The sequence below is a fragment of the Epinephelus fuscoguttatus genome, linkage group LG18 (genome assembly GCF_011397635.1).
Source record: "Epinephelus fuscoguttatus linkage group LG18, E.fuscoguttatus.final_Chr_v1".
NCBI lineage: Eukaryota > Metazoa > Chordata > Actinopteri > Perciformes > Serranidae > Epinephelus > Epinephelus fuscoguttatus.
Genome location: NC_064769.1, coordinates 16,115,785 through 16,135,805, shown reverse-complemented (window position 1 = coordinate 16,135,805; position 20,021 = coordinate 16,115,785). Strand labels below are relative to the sequence as shown.

At 41.2% G+C, this 20,021-nt stretch overlaps 1 protein-coding gene across 1 annotated transcript in view; it reads right to left on the bottom strand.

The window, feature by feature from the left end:
• brinp1 (bone morphogenetic protein/retinoic acid inducible neural-specific 1) overlaps positions 1-20,021 on the bottom strand; it is a 170,677-nt gene that overhangs the window by 127,141 nt on the left and 23,515 nt on the right. Inside the window, exon 2 of the mRNA XM_049604572.1 lies at positions 7,486-7,753. Coding sequence (XP_049460529.1) covers positions 7,486-7,703 — 218 coding nt within the window. The 5' untranslated portion in view covers positions 7,704-7,753. The remainder of the gene's footprint in view (positions 1-7,485; positions 7,754-20,021) is intronic.

Here is a 20,021-nt window from a genome sequence, read left to right as displayed (position 1 = left end):
GCTAATTTCAACATTCATGAGAACTGTAGGCTAGTGGTGGGAGTTGGAGATTTTTCATATTATTTACCACTTTACATTTTGTCAAGGCATAAACGTTCTATAAATCAGATCAACCCTCATTAATCCACTTCACCCTCTCATCCAAATATGGTCATCTCTGGCTTAAAAAAAACAAACAAAACAAGATGGCGATGGCCAAAACATCGAAACTCAAGGCTTCAAAACAGCAGTCCACAAACCAAATATATACAGTAAGTATCTTCTCTTTCTAACACTTTATTGGAGTTTCATGATATTACTTAAATATTAAGTGATGACCTCATGATGACCTTGTTTTTCAGGTCATGCATTGTACCACTTTTGTCATTGTTGTTTCGAGCATAGTTCCACAAGAGCTTGCTATGACGGTCCTCCAGAGGCTATTCTACTTGGCTTCTTAGTTAGTTAGCTATTAGCTTCAGAAACAATGTAATGTTTATTTTTGTGTTGGGAAATCAGTCGTAGTAACATCGGTCATATAAAAAGCAGCTTTTATTGCTGCATCATCCTAACGGACCAAAATCGAATAAAGTGAGACAGAAATACAGGCCAGCAGAGATAAACTATATTACAGAACAGAGGCAGGCGATTAAAGAGAAATATTAACATGGAAATCACAGTTGTTTTTTCTTGGGTTTTTTTCTTCTCTGAGCAAAGCTGTAATCATTTTGGGAACATATGCATGCAAACAATATCCAAAGGTTTTAATAAGTCTGTAATTTAGTGTAGTGATAACAGATATTAAACTGGCTTTGTAATTATCGTAAACAGTGCAGTTAAACATACAATGGTTCAATTTTCCTTTTCAAATGAGTCTATGTGATATTTACTTTATGTAATCATGCTAACAAATAAAGAAAAGAGCCTATTTTTGTTATTTCTCCGGCCAACATGTTAGTTTTCATTCATTTCCAAGTATTATTTATCCACAGGTCATTATCAAGTTTTGTTCAAAAAGATTTTGAGGTCTTCATGGGCCCTGGTCCGATGACAAGAGTGCCTCTATCAACCCTCTCTATTCATTCACTTCAGCATGTCTTTTCAAAGTGTGATCAATCAGAACTATTCATTTTCATAAATATTTTTATTCTAAATAACAACCCCCATCTCGCTTCTTTGATTACAGTGCAATGCTGATTTGAGGCCTTTAAAATGCATTAATGGCGACCAGATTTGCATTTATATTGGTTTTTCACTCAGGCACACAAGAACCTGAGATAGAGCTCTGCGAACAAAGACCAAAGAGAGAACACGCATTATCTGAAACACATTCGACCCCATAATAGAGTACAAGCAACAGAATGAGAGATGCTAGTGTGAGCAAAACAGGCCATCGAGTTTCACCACTAACTGAAGCACACATTGATACACATTATTCAGCTGCAGGTCTGATACAGGAGCAGTATGCAGCCAGCAGTGAAAGTGGCTTTCTTGTGACTGATGAATACCATATAGGAAATGTGCACTTAAGCATACAATAACAGGGGAGGAAAGAAAAGGAAGGGATTCAGTTTGAAGATTTGCAATCAGCTGTGACAGGGGTGACGATAACCTACAGAAAACGCACTCCAATCATTTCTTTAAGAGGCAGGAGTCAAGACTGATTGATCAATTAATCAAGCTATCACTCAATCTTATCCTGCCAGTTCCTTACCAATATGTGCAGTAAAAAAGACTTTAAATAGGATAGGACTAGTAATAAATATATTTATATATAAATGTATGACTATCCAGGCCTTTTGCTTGCAGACCCTGGATTATATATCCTTAAGGCAGGGTAGAGCAGTGTCTACTGCATGTTCAGCCAAATGTAGCACTCTTTGCAAGGCCTAGTACGCCTACTCCATGCTCTATCTTGCCTCACTTTCCACAGGGTCATTGGGTTGGGCCCTCAGTGATGTGGACACCATGGTACTTGAAGCGGTTCACCCTTTCAACCAAGAACTTGTTAATATCAAGGGGGCCTAATTCCTTCCCTGCTTCCTCACAAAGTCCACTTTCATCTCCTTAGTTTTGCTGACATTCAGGAGTAAGTTGCTGTCCTGACACCACTGGGTCAGGTCCTCTCCTTCTTTCAGGTACACCTTTTTATTTTTATCTGTGATCAGGTCCACCACAGCTGTGTGTAGCAAACATTATGATTGTGTTGGAGTAAGAACTGGCTAGTCAAAGTCATGTTTACAAGGAGCACAACAGTGGGCTCAAAACGCAGCCCTGGGGTGCTCCATTGTTACTGATGAGGGTGGAAGGGGTGTGTCTGCCCACCCTCATCACCTGGGGTCTGGCCATCAGGAAGTGAATGATCCACATGCACAGTGAGATATCAAATTCCAGGTCCTTAAGCTTTGTGATGATTTTTGAGGGAATTACGGTGTTAAAAAATGAACTGTAGGCAATGAACAACACTTTGAACATGCTCCAGACTGTGTCATATAGTATTGGCCATTGGCCTGACCATTTTTGGACCTCTTGCGTCACTGGGACAGGCTTCATAGTTTGTTTACATACTTCAACTTAAGCAAGATGGCCGCATGGTCGCTCTACCTGAACACAGGTAGAAATTCTATTCTGTAGTAATTTTTTAAATGGTGTGTAGCACTGATCCAGAGTGCTTATTCCCCTTGTGGCACAGTCAATATGTTGATGGAAGTCAGGTACAACCTTCTTAAGGTTAGCCTGATTTAAGTCTCCAGCAATAATGAGTGCCACATCAGGATTACTGGTCTGTTAGCATTCTTGAAAAGATCCGACAGGGCAGCCTCTGTACTCGCCAGTGGTAGAATGTAGATCATTGTAAAAATGACCAAGGTAAATTCCACTGGTAGAAAGAGTGGTCTGCATTTGTTTGACAATAACACCAGAACAGGTGAGCAGGAACGAGTCTAATTTTGCCAGAAAGTCCTCTGTTCTGTCAGATTCGTATAGAGACAAAGATTCACCTGGATGAACAGTGCTCTACAGTATTCCAGAATTTAACCAATTTTTTGGTGTAACAAAGGACATTAGAGTTATTGATATCCCATTGGAACCTGTTGCTGGCACGGAGGTCAGCCAGTTTATTATCCAAGGTCTTTACATATGCTGGATGCTTGGCAGGGAAGATCCATATGACCGACATCACAGCTGGTGTTTATTTCCTCCGCATTTATCTCAGCGTTTCTTCCAGTGTTGACATGAATGCAGAGTTGGATGTAGAGATGGTCTAGCTTGTCTCTGTCTTTTCCTCAATGTTTACTCCGATGTTTACATTTGAAAACCTCAACCGGCCAGGTAGCAGAGTTGGCAGAAGCAGAGTTTACAAAGTGGTGAGTTCACCACTTCTCTGTCCTGAAGAGTGACTCATCAACATATGGTATCAGTGTCCAGTATTATTCACAAAAGGTACAACTAATAAGTCTGGAAAAAAAATAAATGTAAGAGCATAAAACTGAATAAATTTACTGAGCTAACAGAGTGGCAATTGGATAGGTCCGTGCCTTCTAATTGGTACCTTGTGGTGTCTTCCCCTTCAAGCGTCTGTGACCTTTGCAGAGCACCAGATAAGAGGCTGGCACTTCCTAAATCTGTGTTTATCCTTCAAATTAGGCACAATGCCCATGTTATTAAAGATGGGGCAGATTTGTTTGTTGCTGATCAGGTTGGCATTGTCCACGCAGCGTGCCTCCGGGGTAATCTCTCTTGATAAGAGAACCCGAAAGGAATGGATGCTTTGTCTCTCTGCAAATCTGATTCAACCACTTTCCACCACTAAATCGTCGAGGCAGAGAAAGTCCCCGGGGAAATTTACAAAGCGATTCAGTTCTCATTGCTGGTTAGAACAGAGCACGGCTGGGCAATCATGTGCCGAGGAGGACCGAGGGTATGTATGATTTCATTCCAACCAAACGCTACACCAGCTGATGACACTGATTTCCTCCCCCCCTCGCTGGATCAAGATGTACTAATCGTTGGAAATAACTGGTGGTCCAGGTTAGGATGAAAATCCTTGGAAAACACTTGGACCTTTGGGGGAATGCTTCACACCGCTGCCTCAAACACTGTATAATATGATTATTTTACTAAATATGTATTTCATGCTCAAAAGCATCTTTCACTTGGTCCACTGATACAGACGTGGACTTCACTATACTGTATTGTACAGTGTGTACTGTATATTACTGGACATGTTAAGAGGCCTTATTTGAGGGAAATCACAGCTGTAAAAGTGAAAGGCATCTATCAAACTTTATCTGACAGTTCTGCAGATGTCTGACAGATGTGAATGTGGATTGTTGATTGCTGTCATCCAATTTTTTAACAAGAAATACATCAAATTCTTCACACTCCTAATGCAGGATTTAATTGTCTTGCCATGAGGAAAGGGACATCTAGCACTGATGGCTGAATTTGACGCCACTAATGGTTTGTTAAGAGGGAGAAACAACAGGAGCCACCTGGGCCCGGCAACGTTCCCAGCAGCCCCCAACATGCAAACACACACTCTCTGTTTTAATAAATCACTGCAGCATCACAGACAGCACTCGACGGCTGTACAGCGTCTGTGGAAAGCGGCTTCAGAAGTTTTGCCTCTGAGATTCATGTCTCTGTGCAACACGCCGCTCTGTCAAGTTACACATTATGCAAATGCATTGTTTACTGTTCATGTGACAATATCAAGGCACGAAAGCCAGTGGGGACCGGGGGCTGTGGCAAGTTACCAAGAGAGACGGAGCAGCGAGACAGAGAACAAACTCTGTGAAAGAACTGCCAAAGGAATGTGGCAAATGACTCTCTTACTCTTTCGCAGTCTTTCTATACTTCTGAGTTAGCATACTAGGGATTAGGGATGCAAGGAAATCAAAGCACATCATTCTGAGAAAGAGGGTTTCTATCCATCTAATTTCTCCACCTCTTCGTCTGTATGTGACAAATGAGGAGATGTGCGCTGCAAAGCAAATTGTGAGGTGGAAAATATGAACCATGTTGCAATTATTGAATGTCAAAGTGTATTTTTCTGTAACAAGTACAGCACAAAAGATAAAAGCTGAGCACTGGTAGAAACTGGTCTCACAGCAAGAGGGTTGCCGGTTCGATCCCGGGTGTGGGAGCCCTTCTGTGCGGAGTTTGCATGTTCTCCCCGTGTCAGCGTGGGTTCTCTCCGGGCACTCCGGCTTCCTCCCACAGTCCAAAGACATGCAGATTGGGGATTAGGTTAATTGATAACTCTAAATTGTCCGTAGGTGTGAATGTGAGCGTGAATGGTTGTGTCAGCCCTGTGATAGTATAGATCACAGATAGATAGATAGATAGATAGATAGAGAATGTTACGAACTACTAGACCAATTAGCCTAATATTTTGTGTGCACATATATGATTGTATGCTCAAGGACCTCTTGTGGTTGGAATGATTCATAATTGTTAAAAAATCTGTTTTTTGTGTGTTTATTTACCATCACTGACTGCAGTCTCCTCACTCCTCTTAGCCAGCCATTGGGGGCTGTAAGTTTTGCGGATATCAGCTCTGCTAAGAATGCTCCTTACCATCTGCTGAGGGCCGACACATTGGCATTTTTTTTGGTCAATTTTAATTGTGTTTTTTTGTTGTTATTTCCTGTAGCAAGTAAATGCTGTGATGTGATGAATACATGGATCAAAGCTTTCTGGCTGTGTTTTAGTTGTTAAAAATACATTCATCCTCACGATTTTACTGTTTCCATATTGCAAATGTATGTATAGCATGCCTATGAGCCGGAAATCTGTGCAACTTGCCATTGCTCTGTCAAAAGTAGACAAAGGGAGTATTTCTTTTTTTAGGTTTGGGATGTTTTCAAAACATGCTGTGGCGCATCTGGTGAAATTACAAGAATTGTCAAGAGTGGCCGTAATCAGCCCTACGGCTGCCTGGCAGAGCTCTGCACTCTAGTTTTTGTAGTGTGTGTTTTTTGTTAATATTTTTAATACATATTTTGCTAACATTGTTCATATTGTTTTATTAAATGTACAGCCCTTTAGAAACAGTGGTTTACAATTGGTGGGTCCTGTCCAAAAGTGGGTCCCAGGTCCATTCTCAATGGACTGCAAGTGACTCATGAACATGTCAAGTTTGTAAAAAAAAAACCCAAAACTTTATTTTGAAGTACAGTGAATTTCCAGCACAGAGCTTTGACTTTAAAGTGCCGTTTCCTTCTGTAGAGTGAATAACTAATTGAAAGCTACACGACAAGAGAGCAGCTAACTAGCTCAATGACATGACTGAATGCAAGTATGATGCTGAATACATTGAGCTGTGTGGACCTTGAACAAATGATTAATGAGAAACTGGACCCCATGGCTGGACCAGTTGGGAGTCACTGCTTTGAAACATACTTCATATCAGATCAGTGATATCAGACGATAATAAACTTTTATTTGACTTGATTTGTAGCTGAATGTAATTCAACACATTAAAGGCCCCGAACCCTTTAAGTCCTTTGGTGGTAAATGCTTTATGCATGTTTTAGTATGTGAAATGATTTGGTTAATTAATCAATCAATGCCCACTTGAAATAGCCAGAGCTGTCCAATTGTGTAGTGCAGAACTCATTGTGTGACTAATAAAAACTTATGTAATGCAATATTACACAATATGACAAATTATAATGGGCTTAAAGACTATACTTTTATAACCATATGTCAAAAATGTTAAAGCCTGTGTTACAAAGTGGGTTGTAAGGTTTGACAGATGCAACTTCAGGACAGGAACACGTTTGAGTTGGATTATGGGAAGTGTAGGATTAGTATTTCAGAATTTTGATCCATGACTAAGAGTCATGGTATCTCGGTCTGCGCTGCCCTGATCTTGACAATTCTCTTTTAAATCTGTCTCGAGCAAGCCTCCAAACTTTATGGAAATGTAACAGAAAATTGCCGGAGATCCCCTTTAATTGTTCAAATCTGTACAAACAGCAAACCATTACAGATTTTTTTTTTTCATTTAGCCAGTGCTTTTCATTCAAGTACCCTGCACCTGCCAACATTTTCTGCCAGTAATAGCAGTGCAAACACAGTACCTATTACCAACAAGCTGACTAATAACAGTGTGCAAATATTTAGACTGAAATGCCGCATCAAGATCCAAAATCTTTGTTTTGTGTTTATTTGTTTTTCATGTTTTTGTCTTTTAAAGAGACAATTAAGCTATAAAATGATTATTATTTCCATATTTCATGTCACCCAGAGTCAAATTGTTCCAAAAAAGAAAAAAAAGGGAACTTGAATAATAGAAAAGGTGGGCAAACATCCAGCAGACTGCTTCATTAACAGCGCTGAGAGTGGTCGCAGGTCGGTATGAAAGATGCACGCTGAATAGGTTAAAAATGTACACAGTGCAGCTCTTTGCAAAAGAATCTCAAAATAGAAAACCACTAAAACGGACAGATTCTTAAAAAGCCTGCGTGGCATCAGTACACAAGCTGAAAGTGAACTCACCTATAAATTTTATATCTGGTCGTAAATCCTTGGCGGAATTTGTCCACAAAGGACAGATAACTCCGAGAGTGGTGGAAAGGTCCACGGTCAGAGATGAGCCAGTCATATTGCTTGGTGACATGTTGTTCAGTGGCCAACGGGTCCTGGCGGGAAGACTGAACTGTTATATGGTCCCATATAAACAGGAAGCAGATGACCTCAATAAACCTCCAGTTCATGCTTTTTTTTAAGCCGCTCTCTGTTCATTCTCGCTCCATTGTGTGGAGACCTGACGGGAGAGAGGAGAAGAGGGAAGGAGGGAGGGAGACACAGGGACAAAAAAAGGAGAGAGCTGTTACATGACAAAATCTATTTTAGCAGTACAAGAAGATGTCATTGAGTTAGGTTAATTGTGTAGTACTGAACAAATAAGATAGTGCCCTTGTCATTGTCACTTTACTGTGATGTGATTTGTATTTATTTTCTGCTCTTTCTCAAATAGTTCAACCTACATGCCTCCCTGGAGTTTTTCGGAAAGCCACACAGATTGCGCCTCTCCACACAAGGACTGTTACCCTTTTGCAGATGAGCATGAAGAACATCCTCAGCTGTGTGGCTGTCTTTTTTTTTAACATCTAATTGGTGTCATGATAAGTTCTGACAAGGTTAGAGGGCTGCTTTACGATATGTTATGACACCCAGCCACTAATGTGGAAGAGCACCATCTCCCTTTACCCAGTGGTGTCAATTACCGCTGGAGGAAACTTTCAACTATTGACTTGCGACTTCATGAATTGTTAAAACTAATGTGATACAAAATATTGCCTCTTTCGTCAAATACAAAATAAGAACTCGATTTGGTTCCGCTAAAGCTTCCAGGGATGGTTAATACAACTGTATTACTGCCCTTAGCTTTACAAAATGGCACTATAATACTAAACGTGACCCTGCGCTCTATAAATATTTTAGAGATGATGCATTTTTAAAAAACTGGACACATGGATCAGCAAAGTAGCAAGAACAGGTCGTCTAAAAACAGATTTTAACAAGGCCAGATTCATGGTGTTGCTTTATTTAAAAAATCCTCGACAGCAGCAGACATTATACAACTAACGCTGACTGGATCAGGCAATTTAGCATAAATGTAACTAATATTATTATGTAACTAATACTCTGATATATTGAACAGTACCATGCAGCATATTCTCCCATTTGTTTGGAGTTGCAATAATCTTAAAGTCCATTACACAGCAAAAAAAAGCACATTTAACTCCATCATGTCTTGCTTAAGGAAAAAAAAAAAAAATCAGGAAAAAAAATCTTAAAAACATTTCACCATTTCAAACGCGACATTAAAATGATACATTTCCTCATTTTGCATTGACTGTGAACATTATTTTTCACTTGGCAGTGAAATTATGTCTCTTAGTTACTGATAAGGAAACGATTTCCATCAGTAATTGCATTTAAGAACTTTGGCCCCTGGCCGTGGAGCACCCAACTGTGTGCTATCAACTGCTACCGTATGCAAAAAATCCTCCCCCTTTCATGGTTTATTAGACAATAACACATCATAAAAGAGCAGGGAGAATTTAATGGACCTAATCTTTCCCTGTTAAATAGATGATGAACTACTTGATTGCAAAAAGTTAAAGAAATCACAGAAGCATACTTAAAGGGGATTTTTTTTTTTTTTTTGCGTGTCATATCAGTTAAAATTAGTGTGTCAGTTTCTTATGACGCCTTAAATTAATTATGTATTTTATTATTTAAACACTGCTTCACCTACTTTCCAAAGGACCCGGAACAATCTGGGATCATTTGAATATATCCACTTGTGTAACTAATTATAATTATACTGCCATATTTGGAGTATAATCAGTTCTTAAAACTGATTGTAATGAAATCTCAACTATCAACTGAGAATAGTGCATTTCAGCTATAATTGCACGTTTGACAGAAGGAAAACAAGCCTTCTTTTTCACCCTATCAACCAGATACTCAGTGGCGATGACAAAATATGACAGTGTACTGAACAGGCCTGTTTTAGGCTAATTACGTAAGACTAATTTGAGCGTGGCTGTCAAAATGAAACAATACATAATCTGATAGAGGGGGACGAGGCTGAGCAGGGGATTGATAATGATATGCCTTTGTGTGAAGGCAGGGTGTGAGTGTGAATTTTCATATGAAAAAAAATGCATGAGAAAACATGTCAGTGAGTAATTATATTAAAAAATAGTTAATTAATTGAGTTCAATGCATTACTTCACTTTTTGACAAGGCGGTTCACATTGTAGGCATTTTAAAAGGACTATTTAGAAGGTTGATTGGGACCGTCTTTGTTCTCATTGACTTTTTAATGAATACAGAAGAAATCTATGAGGGTATAACTTGTTACCAACTGAGACAGCAGGGCTGGTATTGTTTTCACCTGTTGTCGTCATGATGAAATGTAGTCCTGGAAACACCTATTGTAAAAAGAACTATAATAGAAGTTTCATATGCAGAAGGGGAGGTGGAGGGTCCAACAAACGCTAACCTTCACCTGGAGAGCAGTGTTGACGTCCCATGAAATTATAAAGTCAAACCCTGTTCTTTTATCCGAATTCTAACCAAGTGCTTTTGTTGCCTAAACCCAACCACTTTTGTTGTTGAAGGCAAAAAACGTCAATCGCGGTGTTGTACCAATGTAATGCATTTATTTTGAAAGAGACCGTATGTAAACTGTAAATTTCCTGTCATAACGGAAGTGTACTTTGAAAGAAGACAATGCATGTAACAGGCACAACTTGACATGGCGTCCCAGAATGTCAACAACCAACGCACCCAGAGTACCTTGCACGTCATATCTGGATATGGAAAGTCCATGACCAAACATTAAGATGTGTGATGAGATCAGAGTGAGAATGTGTTGGTTGTTTTTGTCAAAGCAAAAGTGTCACAAATGTACAAGATGCAGTCATGAAACTTTACAGGTGTGTAGTTGAGATCACAATGAAGGCCACGTTTTAAGATGGGTGTGATCCGAGCAACAACTTTGGAAACAGAGGGTAGCAAGGGCCCATTGCCCCCCCTTCCTGACAGACTTTACGCACCTGGCTCATGAAACTTTAACAGTGTGTAGTGGAGATCACAGTGATGGCCATCTTTAAGGACGGATGTTTTAAGTCACGAAACGCTGTATGGTGGTTGGTGTCATCCCATCACAAGATGGTCTCTAGTTTCCTGTAGAGTATATTTTGATCGCTTATTATCATCGATCATGACCATCGGCTGTGGCTCAGGAGGTAGAGCGGGTCGTCCACTAATCGCAAGATACTGATCCCCACATTGCTTCCGATGGCTGTTCCATCGGTGTGTGAGTGTGTCAAAAACTGAGTAGCAGTTGGCACCTTGTATGGTAGCCTCAGCCACCAGTGTATGACTGTGTGTGTGAATGGGAGAATGGTCAGATGACTAGAAAGGCGCTTACCATTTACCACATTTTTTAATATTAGGCCCTTCCAGCACCACTTTGGTAGCATATCATGAAAAAATGTTATTGAATATTGACATAAACAAATGGATAATTCATTATTTTGGCCCAGGATAGATATGTGTTGGATCAAATATGGTAAAGATGGTCTAGAGCAGTGGTTCCCAACTAGTGGGTTGCGGGTTTGTAAAAAATACACCTTATTTTGAAGTACAGTGAATCTCTGGCACAGAGCTTAAATTTTGAAGTGCCGTTTTCTGACGCAGAGTGAGTAACTGACAGCTCGACAACTCGACAGAGACAGCAAAATAGCTCAACTGCATGGCCAAACACAAGCGTGATGCCAAATATATTCAACTGTGTGGAAGACGTGTGTGTTTTTTTTTCTCACAAAAGATACTTTCATATTTTGCTGTCTGGTATTTGAATAGTAACTGCACGTAATAAAAAAAAGGTGTACTGACAGATTATTGCTAAACTTGTCAGTTCGGTAAAGACAGCTGGTTGGTGGATGACTTAATCCTTATAAATCTGTGCAAGAATGGGCAGTCTAATTTATTTTGTACTGAGGCAGTACCAAACAAATAAGGTCACAATGTAGACACACATTTGCTTTACATGCAACTTAAAATCTCTTAATTTTTAATCTTCACTTTTACAAAGAAATACAGAACCTCAACCCTGAAGTAAGTCATTATGTGCTGTTGATTGCCCCACGACTATGAAAATTAGTTCTGAGGCTGACCCAGAGGCTAAGTCATTTCACCACCTGAGGCATCGATGCTGTCTGAATCTCTGAAACCTCCCACAGTGAGTACATTTACATTCATACGGCCACATGAGGAGAGTTAATTCTCAGTGCTGCTTTCTTTAAGCCTGTGTCTGTATGTGTATGCCTATCATGGACTGCCATTAAATGGTATTCATCTCGTGCCAGATTTTCTGCTTGTTTGCTTTGTGGGTTTTGCATGTGAACATTATCACACCTTAAACCACAATATATTACGAGATAAAAGGGAGTCTGGTTTAATAAACAGCGACAAGTCATAAAGAGGAGTGCTGGAAAAATATGAGTCGTAGTGGCTATGAAGATCTCATGAGGACATGGATGCTTTCATTTTTTAGTTATGTGAAAAATGTTCTCAGTATTAAACCAGTCCCTTTTGTTGGATTGATCAGAATCAACATATTGCATTCCCACTTCAGAATCTGAAGGCCCCGCTTCACTGAATCAATGCATACTAGTGAAAAACCCCTGCTCGCATGGGGTAAGGTGATGGACTTTTGGTATTTTGGGGGGTTGGAGCCATGTTGTGCAGTGCACCAACTGCACAGCTGGAAATCGGCTGGGATTAGGAATCAGATACAGCCTTATTCTCCCCTTTAAAATATGCAGACTCGACACCACGCTGCTCTTTGAGTTAAAATTTGGAAGCCACGGAGAACAGTCGGGAGCATTTACCAAACAAAAAAAAAAAGTTCTCTCAGGAATAAACTGATGTTCGCGTGCGAGAAGCGCTGACTCACCATGAGCAAATATGCAGCACTGTAAACAAGCCACTGAGGGCTGATGATGTTAAAATAGCTTGGGAGGAGATAACACATTTGGTTAATAATTAGTGCCCAGGTCCTACGAGAACTGTTGTCCGAGGTAGGGAACAGTTCAATGCCATCACAAGGAGAGCCAAATAATTTGGCGGGGAACCGCGGGGACAGTTTAACAACTGGATGGGGGCCATCCACTATAGCCAGTCCCTCACTGGTGCTGAGGATGTGACTGTATCTGCAAAGCCAGCTCAAAAGCGGAAATTTTGTGACGAGATCTCGGGGCATGCATGTGCATTCATGAAATCAGTGATCTTTCTTCAACATTTCAAAGGTCAAGTCATGGTGAGAAAAGCATCCTGGATTTGATTAGACTCTTAAATTGCACTGACGCTGGACAAATACACAGAAACGATGAGACTTTACATGTACGTCATAAAGAACAGCATTTTCTGGCTGTTTTGAGAACAGTACACCCAATCCCTCTGGTACACACAAAGAGCCACAGAAGCCAGAGTAACACCTACATCAAGGTCAGAGTAGGTTGGAGAAAGACGAGCAGGGTGGCATTGAAAGGATGATGGCGCCCTGCTCTTTCCCCAGTATACAGCCAAGTGGATTTGATATGCTAAAAAAAAAAAGGCTTCCCTAACAGGATTGCTTGAAGTGAGCCAAACGGTCATGTCTGGATGGCAACCCTGACTCACAAAAACTGGGAGATTTCATGTTCCATGTTTCATGTGATCATTTTGACCCAAACCATTATCTTTCCCTAAGCGACTGCTTTTTGTGTCTGAACCTAACCAGACACTGACCACAACGTTGTTACAACATAAAACATCTGGGGCTTTGCTGGTGCAATAAGACGTGACTACTGTAAAGAGGCTCGTGAGAGGCTCACAAATCTAGGGTTGCCATCTAGCCACGACCCCCATGCTGCATTAATTCAATGGACGACCATCTGGAATGCCAATTTTTCTTCCTAAGATGGCAGAGGCTTGACCTGTCTCTCCCTATGATTGGTTCATTGCTCCTTTGGTTGGGTTGAAGAAGAAGAAGAAGGTATACCTTATTAATCCCAAAAGGATAACTAAATACACAAAAAGGACCTATACATACATGCTTTAAAAGGTATGCATGGTGTCAGAAACCAACAAAAAAAGGCATCCTTTAACTTCAGAATGACACTCAGCCGGTTTCTGTTATAGTTAATGATGCCCGGCAGCGTCATGGGGAGACAAGGCGGTAGTGTTGCACGGTATACCGGTACTAAAATAGTACCGCGGTACTAGAGTATTCCAAACGGTACTATACTGCATTCGGAAAATACCGGTACTTTGAAACTGATTCAATTCATTAATTTAGTTAATTTGTTTTACTCATTTATGCACACAAACACCTTTCTTGTTCCTATTGGAGCACAGATTGCGCAAGTGGTGTGTATGACAACACCTGTATCAACATTCGCAGCTGGTGCACGTGAAAAATGACAAGAGAAAGTCTGCCTCGCAAAGGGAGACAACACGAGACAACACAAACTTGGTGGAACATTTGAGTTACCAAACCGTGACGTCCGTACCGAGGTACTTACTGAACCATGATTTTTTTGGCACCGTTACATCCTTACTATTTATTGTTCTAAAGGTTTGCATCCAAAAGGACTTTTCCTTAGGAAAAGTACCGAAGAGTATTGAAAAGTATCGAAATTCATATTGGTATTGGTACCGAAACAAAGACTGAAACACTACAAGGCGGGACAAAGAGGAAAGTTAAGGTGGTAAAAGTCGCACTGGGTCGGGTAGGAGAGGTGGTGGATGGATCTAAGAGAATGTATGCAAAATTTCCTGTGAAAACAGGAGTGTTTCAAGTGTATTTTGAAAGAAGACATGTAACAGGCAGAACTTGACACAGAGTCCCAGAACGTCAACAATCGACGCAGCCAGGGTACCTCCCCTGTCATATCTAGACATAGAAAGTCCATGACCAAACGTTGATATGTGATGAGGTCCGAGTGAAAATGTGTTGCCTAACCCTAACCCTGGGCAGTTGGCGGTTCGGTGCCCAGCTGTGCCCAGGAGGCAAACCGGCACTTCTCCAGCTACCATACTTTGTCCATACGGGGACTTGAAACAGCAACTTTCCAGGTCCCAAGCCAAGTCCCTATGGGCTGAGCTACTGCTGCCCCCAGTTGGTTAGGGTTAGGCAAGAGTAGTAAGATTAAGGCACAGTCAAACATGAGTGAATGTAAGTAAGTGACTTTCATCTGCTGAAACAATATTCATGCTGAAAGTGAACAAGTGAACAAATGAATGTTAGCTTGCTTGCTAATAAATACCAAGAAATAGGATGTTACTGATACATTTTCCATAATCTTACATATTATGCCTGTCTCTCAAGTCGCTGCCAGCCAAGCAGCATATCTCATGTGATGCAGTTTGTATTTTTCATGGCCAATATCATACAATGTCGGCTGGTTCGGGATCAACCAGACAAACTTTTTTGCCGTTAGCTGAGTCTGTAACTTCACCGCTCAAAGATCACCAAAGTTGAAATCCACGTTACACGAAGTTGTGAAATTGCTTTGCCACTGCAAGCAAATTTTCTATTTGCCCCTTCGCTCATGTGTCACCGTACCCTCAGGGTAAGCCAATCAGATGCAGAGTAAGGCAAAGTAGGGGGGTTCATGTCTTTGCCATACCAAGAAAAAAATTGCATCCAGTATATTGTTTTGATGCAGCTACTCAGATCTTACAGATCTTAGATAAATAACAGACCTTCCTGTTCAATCACAGGCAGAGCAGACATCACACTCAGCCAGACAGCAGCCAGCTACATAACAGAAGAGCCACAGACTTAGAACAACCACATTAGCTTCGCCGCTAAAGTCCCCTTCTTATCTAATTCAAAAACATTAACACATCTTGTCTTTAGCTTGCCGAACGAGCAACCAAACAAACATTCACCAGGGAAAAGTGCACCGCTAACGTCAGATTACAACCTAGATAGCTAATTAGCTGCTCAGCTGCAGCACATTACACAGCATGTTAACGTACCTGCAAATGTCACTTTGGTCCGGTTAGATGCTGGTGTGGTCCTTACTTTTCAATACCACTAACAACATGCTGTCTGCCCATGACATGTGGGCTACAGGGTGAGTTTGTTTGCTTTGTCTGTTGCTCCCTGAGGTGTAACACCGGCACTCTGGCACCCTGCCGGCTGCTGTCAATCAAACACAGACATCTGATGAAAAGGAGCGTACCTGATATTTCCCCAGAGACTTTTTTCAGAAAAACCTTTTGATAATGAAAAAATATTAATTTAGAGCCATACCCAACCATCCCATTCCACATATTTATATTATTTCTTTATGATAAAAACTGCTTTCATCACCCTTTCCAAAACCTCATGCACAAATTTAAATGCACTGACAACTCCATTTTGATATTAAGAGTCTAAATTTGCAGGGATGGTCCAATCAATCCATTAAAACGTGTTAGTGGTAACAAATGACACTTTCATTCAAATTTCAAGAGTGCTTGTTTGATTACTCAACAACAACAAAAAAAAAAATAATGCAGCAAATGTTGTGCAGTCCACTCCACTGCACTCCATCAACCTCGTGGCAAAATCTAATTTTTCAAACCCTCTCCTCATCCTGAAGTATCTGTGTCCTGTCGCTGCATGAGATCATAACTCACACTGATCCCAAACCTTGCGTGTGCTCCGCGAATGTGTTTGTTGGTACGTCAGAAATATTCTTTATCTTCTGTTATTTGCAGATTACGGTTATTTGCCGAGTGGATTAGCGAAACAGAGAGAGGAAGAGACAGAGAGTGGATCACGTTTACCCTTGAATAAGCAGGGTAAAAAGGGGAGGATGTCTGCTTCAGGAAATCACAAGACGGGACAAGGGAGGCTTGTTTTCTCCATCCTCTTTTTAAACAGCCTTATTCATGCCGCAACTCCTCCTCCATTCTGGTTCATTCAAGGGAATTCAATCTCAATTCTGGTCCCGTCACTAGCTTTGCCAATCAATTCCCCTCTCCCCTGTGTGGGGCCCTAAGTGTCCCTCTTTATTCTATAAAGTTCATAAGAATGGGGAGGCTTGTTCTCCTTATTTGTATTCTAAATCCCAGGGAGGCAAGAGATCAGGGTAGAATGAAGCCTTTTGCAGGGAGACAGGTAGACTCAAGGGAATTAGAGCAGCTATAATGTATTTCTGCATTATCCATCTACCCATAGCTCGTGCGTGACACCTGGCCACCAAAATGTAATATTTATTTTCTACGTTATTTGTCAGTGGAACAGTATGGATACAAGCAAATGGAGTTCTCTCTGAACTGTTATCAGCATGACTGCCTCAGAGCGAATTAATTCCCAGTGATACAGGTATAATGCGCGTAGTGAAGCAAAACCTTTGACGTAAGGTTATGGATGGCTGGCAGCCTAAAAATGAATTTTTATACTCCTCTGGGTTATTTTAACTTAGTCATATTAATATGACCTCAATGGGACTAAAGGGTTATGTGAGACTGATGCAAGGGAATGACAGAATGAGGAGAGCGAGAGCAGAGTTGCATCTAAATATGCCAAACCATCATGTGAATTCTGAGAAATATTATTGCACAGCTCACAGCCGTGTCTGGAAAGGCGTAGTAATGGTCTGCCACTTGCAATTGCTGGGAAGCAACAGAGGAATGGGAGGGCCGGCCGTGGCTAACTTCATTTGTACTGGATTCTCCCCCCCCACCCCCCCCCCACCCCCCGAATCTCTTGCCTTGGTGCTGTCGTTTCTTAAAAAAAAAAAAAAAGGACTGCAGTGGCACCCTGACCTTCAGAAAACATGGCTGAGCAAGCAACACTCTGTTTGATAATTAAATTCTCTGGTTGGTCAGCAACCAATCAGCTCAGCTCGGGGATCAATGGCTGATTTTAAAGAGCAAACTAATTCACTAATGGTCAGAGTTATTCCAATTTACCTGGCTGCTGAATTATTGTGTCCAAATCTATTCGGGGAGGGGAAGGATCAATGCGAGCCAGGGAGAGGAGCAGCAGAGGGGAGCCGCTTGCATCTGTCATGTGAAGCAGTGCAAGGAGTGTGCTGTGAGGTTTATTTGATAGCTGCCCAGTTGAACAGCAGCGATGCGGGGGAGGTTTATGAGAGGGTTTTAAACAGGGACTGTCTCTGTCATAAAGCAAACTAATTAATGAGGTCTCGGAGTGAGCAGGAGAGCAAACACTGTGGACAGTAAAGGTATAAGGTTTTTTTGAACGTGCGATTCAGATGAATTAAGCACACTGGCTAACCGAAAGGGCAATTAAATTTAGCATGAAATAAAAATGAAATTCATTTGCTTCATGAGGGATTCTGCAGCAGGGGAAATAAAAACATTGTGACACTTGAATTATTTTTTTTTCCCATGCAGATATCTCCCCTCAATCTGTTACTTTAATACACACACAGCTCACCTTTTCATTACCGTTATGAATGGGACAGCTGAACTGATTATCACTAACATATGTTTCTTAAGTGAAAAAGAGCATAACAGTCGTGATTTGCTCCTGTATTCATCTCACTCCAGCAGAAGGTGCTTTGCACTGATAGGAGAAACAGAAGGATTCCTACGTCTTTCGCCAGCATCACAGTCTTTCACCAAAGAGAATGAGATGCTAGCAAGAACAGGCACGCCATTTGTCACCACATCCACCACTGCTGCTGCATGCTACTGTGGCTGCGTTACAGATGAAGATTGATCATTTGTCAACTCGCAAATTGGCTTTCAAGTGCTTTCTCTAATTACTCTGTGGTTTTATTGATGAGAAACCACTGACTGCTTTCCTTCGATTTACCTCGCCGGGCACAGTCTTTGTTTTGAATATGTTGTCTCTCACCTTCCTCTCCAAAGGCATTAGAGGGGCAAATAAAATGCTCCAACCTTAACAGATTTTGCATGCTACCTCTTGTCTCTGATGTTTCGCCAAAACAATGTGAGATTAAAGGCAAATAAATGCCAGAGCGAATTCCATTCCCTTTGCTGGTCACACTCAAAATGCACCCAGAGGAGCCCCCTGACATGAATAAGAGCCTGAATAGGAGTTGCTGGGAGGATGTAAATGACACTGTTCGCAGTGCAGTTCCTCCTTGCTCATGCATGTAAATGTCAAGTGATGTTATCCACTGTATGGTTTCCACTGAATAGATTCAAAAGGTTTCCACCAAAGGAAGGGATGAACAGGGAGAAAAAGAACGTCTCAGAGGGAGCCTAAATGCGTTTATCTCCAAGAGAGCGCATGTAAGATAAGTATAATATAAATACACCCAAGGTGCTGCTTTTCTCTAAAGTGTCTCCGTGCATGCTCACATTTGTTTTTCTTTGTCATTTATAACTGTGCAATCTGTGCATTCACTTAAAAAAACAGGCATTTAATGGAGCTGTGGTGAAGCTCACCTCAGGCCCCATTAATATATCCTTCTTTTTTTTTTTTCTACTGTAATTACCAGCAGAATTAAACAGCAGATCCTCCTTCCTCTTTTCTCCCTTCTGTGACTGATCTGTCATAATTGCTTGTGTCTGTAACATTTTATTCACATCTCACTATCAGTGCCACTGGGCAGGGTGTGATGAAGTGTTGTTGCGAGGCAACTGTGAGACTGCAATTGGATTGCGGAGCTGCATTTTATTTTGCAGACATATGTGAGGGAAGTATCACCTTATCAGGGTGAGGGCATGATTTGCTCATCCCATTTCAGTATCTGAGGTACAGGACTCTGGCAGGGAGAAGAAATGTTTCTCGTTTTCTCATCCCGGGATTTTTATCAGCGCGTGCACAAGATGACGCTCGAGCAGAACAATGTGTTTCACTCAAACTCGTCCTTCCCTCACTTGCACTCCTAACGACCGTCATACTTGAGCAATTCCTACCCCCAGATGTTTATATATCACAGGGAAACGTCTGTGACAAAAAAGGAAAGATAATGGAAAATGTTTCGCCAGCGTTCTGAGTGTTAATGCTGCTTCACCTAACCTTTTCACGACAACCTTCTACTTTTGCACTTTTTTTTTTTTTTTTTTTTAGCAGGGGGGTGGTTCTCTGACAGAAATACATAACAGCTGCTGCCCTCTCAAGAGACTGGACCACTGGCATTATGTGGAGAGAGATTTTGTCCAGCTGCAGTGGGTTATTTTTGTTCCCCTTTGCTACCCCCCGTTTGCTCCGCGCACTCTGATTCAATGCCATCCCTGAATTTACTGACCTCATTTTCTTCCCAATTTGATGTTTACTTTTCCAATTCACCCTTTTGACGAATTGCTAATCCCGAGACCTTGGCAAGAGTTCCCTGATCTGACCGACCGCCTTGCTCACCGGCAACAGAAAGGAATGGGGGTGTTAAGGCGATGGTCACCGCGACTATTGTTCCTAATTCAAAGCCATAAATTTGCGAAATGGAAGGAAAGCAGAGGAGCAAGCACAGACTCAGTGGGTTCCATAAATCAGCAAAATCTGCAGAGACACAGAGCAGATGGTGAAAATG